The sequence below is a fragment of the Fusarium odoratissimum genome (assembly GCF_000260195.1).
Source record: "Fusarium odoratissimum NRRL 54006 unplaced genomic scaffold supercont1.49, whole genome shotgun sequence".
Taxonomy (NCBI): Eukaryota; Fungi; Ascomycota; class Sordariomycetes; order Hypocreales; family Nectriaceae; genus Fusarium; species Fusarium odoratissimum.
The window spans coordinates 12,715-15,284 of NW_022158729.1; the positions used below are offsets into that span (position 1 = coordinate 12,715).

General features: G+C 48.6%; 1 protein-coding gene across 1 annotated transcript; it reads left to right on the forward strand.

The window, feature by feature from the left end:
• Positions 1-474: 474 nt before the first annotated feature.
• FOIG_15234 (uncharacterized protein) lies at positions 475-2,364 on the forward strand (the record flags this gene model as incomplete). The annotated part of the gene is made up of 3 exons (XM_031216587.1): positions 475-1,243; positions 1,330-2,010; positions 2,309-2,364. The coding sequence occupies 3 exons, from the start codon at positions 475-477 to the stop codon at positions 2,362-2,364; spliced, it is 1,506 nt and encodes a 501-aa protein (XP_031053672.1).
• Positions 2,365-2,570: the final 206 nt, after the last annotated feature.

A 2,570-nucleotide genomic window follows, 5' to 3' on the forward strand; every position in this document is an offset into this window, starting at 1 on the left:
CATGGCCATATTTAAGCCACTGCAAGCCATAGTGTATTATTCAAGGCCAATAGCTTCCGCCGTGGGTTGCAGTAATGCGGCATGCCGCCGGCCTAGTATCGGATGATACCCCGGCTCCCCGGTGGCCTTTCACACCATCTTTTCGCTTTTGTAATTCTGGCAGGTTGTGGCTGGGATCGTTTAAAGATCAAAAATACAATATGCACCCCTGCACGGTAGTCGAGTTCAATCCGTGGGGGTCAGCAATGTCTGTCTTTATCCTGTCTTTAGGCAGCCGCGTCATGCCCAACTGCGCCCGAGTGGCTTGAGTACCACTGTTTTGGTGTGTGATAGACTCAGCTGACACCCTGGCGTTTTGGCTTTTGTGTATTTAAATGCGTGGGAGTGGGCGCAGGAGGAGCATGGTACGAAATTCAAGTGAAGAAATTGAGGAACTCGGTCAAGCAAGGCGAAATACATAGTATCTCTCTCGAGATGGCTACAGATGTGAATATGGGACAGGTTGCGGTCGAGAAGGCCGAAGAGCAGTACACCAACTTCATTGCATCCCTTGCCGAGAGAGCGAAGACTTCGAGAATCTTCCTGAGATATAAGGTCCTCGACAGTTTCCTGCATCTCGACAGTTATCCGGGCCCAAACGGGGTCCCATTCCATGTCGGAGGCGCGAAATCATCACTCATATCGTTCGACAAGTCTGGCAATCTGACTCTTACCCCCAATGTAAAGGAACATGAACTGGCTTCCAAGGTCGATATGGATTCTTCTCGCCAAATCTTTATCGTTGAAAACATAACTCCCAAGGTAATCCGTCTCTTTGGCGGGCTTTGGGATATCGATCCCCAGTTCTTCCTTGACTATATCGATGCCGTGCCGGCCGAGATGGATATCACGAAAGAGGAAACATCACCCAGGCCCGATCTGGTTACCAAGGCATGGTACCGCCACCAGGCCATTGACGGATACCTGCCTATTCTTAAATCTACGAACACTCGTTACGATCATGTCTCATTTCGATTTGTTGGCCCCAGAGAGTACAGAAGAGAAGATTCTGGCAAATTGTTGGAGCGAATGAAGCCCGATATGGAGAAAATGAACGTCGAGCGAATTGCAGGTCTTCATGTTCCCATAACGAGAAAACTAGGAAAAGGAGGTCGGCAATTTGACAACGTTGCAATGGCGCGCCATTGCGCTTCTATCTGGTTCAAACAGCCTGACGATTCTACTCATTCGGAGTGGACGAAAGGTAAGATATGCTCCCCAGACTATACTTGCGTGGACAACATAAGGGAGAAAAGAAAAAGGAAGAAGCACCCGATAACGTAAATGCAGCAATAATACTGGTTGACCCTCCTTTCGAACCTGAAGATGGCGAAACCATGTACGGCACCAGAGCTGACTCGGCGTACCGTTCCTTTATCTGCCGTCCGTTACCAAATGAAGTAAAGGGAAGGGATCAAGAGCCCAGATCCAACTACCGAGACTCTCTAGCACATATTCTAATGCATGAATTTGCTCAAGGGGGTGATTTTCATCCCCTCATCATAACTCAAGCCGTGGCTCGCATCATAGCATCTGAGTGGATTTCCACCAGCGCCTACGTTGAGCGGGACCTAAACACTCTGGAGTGGAGGCTGGAGAACGATGAGCCAGGCATGATAATACCGGAAAGTTTTCTCAAGAAGCTATTTATTCTACGTCGTCGGATTCGCAAGTACCAGGGTTTAGTTGATGAACAGTTAGATCTCTTCCGAAAGTATTTGCCACAAGCCTGGATCGCAACATATTCACCTGCAGCTGAGAAAGCAAGGGCCTCCGTGGAAGGAGATTTCGAACAGGTCAGGACCACTATACTGGATAATGCAGCCCGACTATCCGATACTCTAGGCCTTGTCACCTCCATGATTCAAATTAGGAAGGGGGAGCAGTCCGCCAAGCAGAATGATAGGCTATCATTCTTGACTGTCATTGCCACCATTGTGCTTCCGTTCAATGCTTTGGCTGCAATTCTTGGTATGCAGACGAGCTGGGGCCCTGGAAACCCGGACTTTGGAAGGTTCTGGTTAATCTCAGGTGCTATATGCGCATTCATGTGGATAAGCTACAAGGTGTATAGATTCAGGACGTACCACGTGGCGAAAATGCATGTAAATTCGGTATGAATGCTGATATAAAAGACGATGTACGCCTCTTCCGTATGCTCGACAGTCCTGATATCGATAGACTGTGTTATATCGTGGATAAAGAACTACTGTACAGGGTGAAAGTCAAGCACTATTATGTGCAATTGTGGTGCTAATGGTTGAAACAGGCATCCATATTTCGGCTAAGGCACCACAAAAGCCATATGTAAAGGAGATGATCTGAAAAGTTTAGGGCAGTTCACGAGAACACTGTGAGTGCGACCTACTGGTACTATGCTGAGCCTTGGGGCAGACTCGGGATTTGCTCTCTCAACCCGTGTGGCAGCTCCAGACTGTTTTCAGAATCGATGCCAGTTAGATTGCCAGGCGGCTCAGCGTCTAGCATACTTCGGGGTGCCGCATGGTATAGTTTCGCCTGACCCGGTCTCA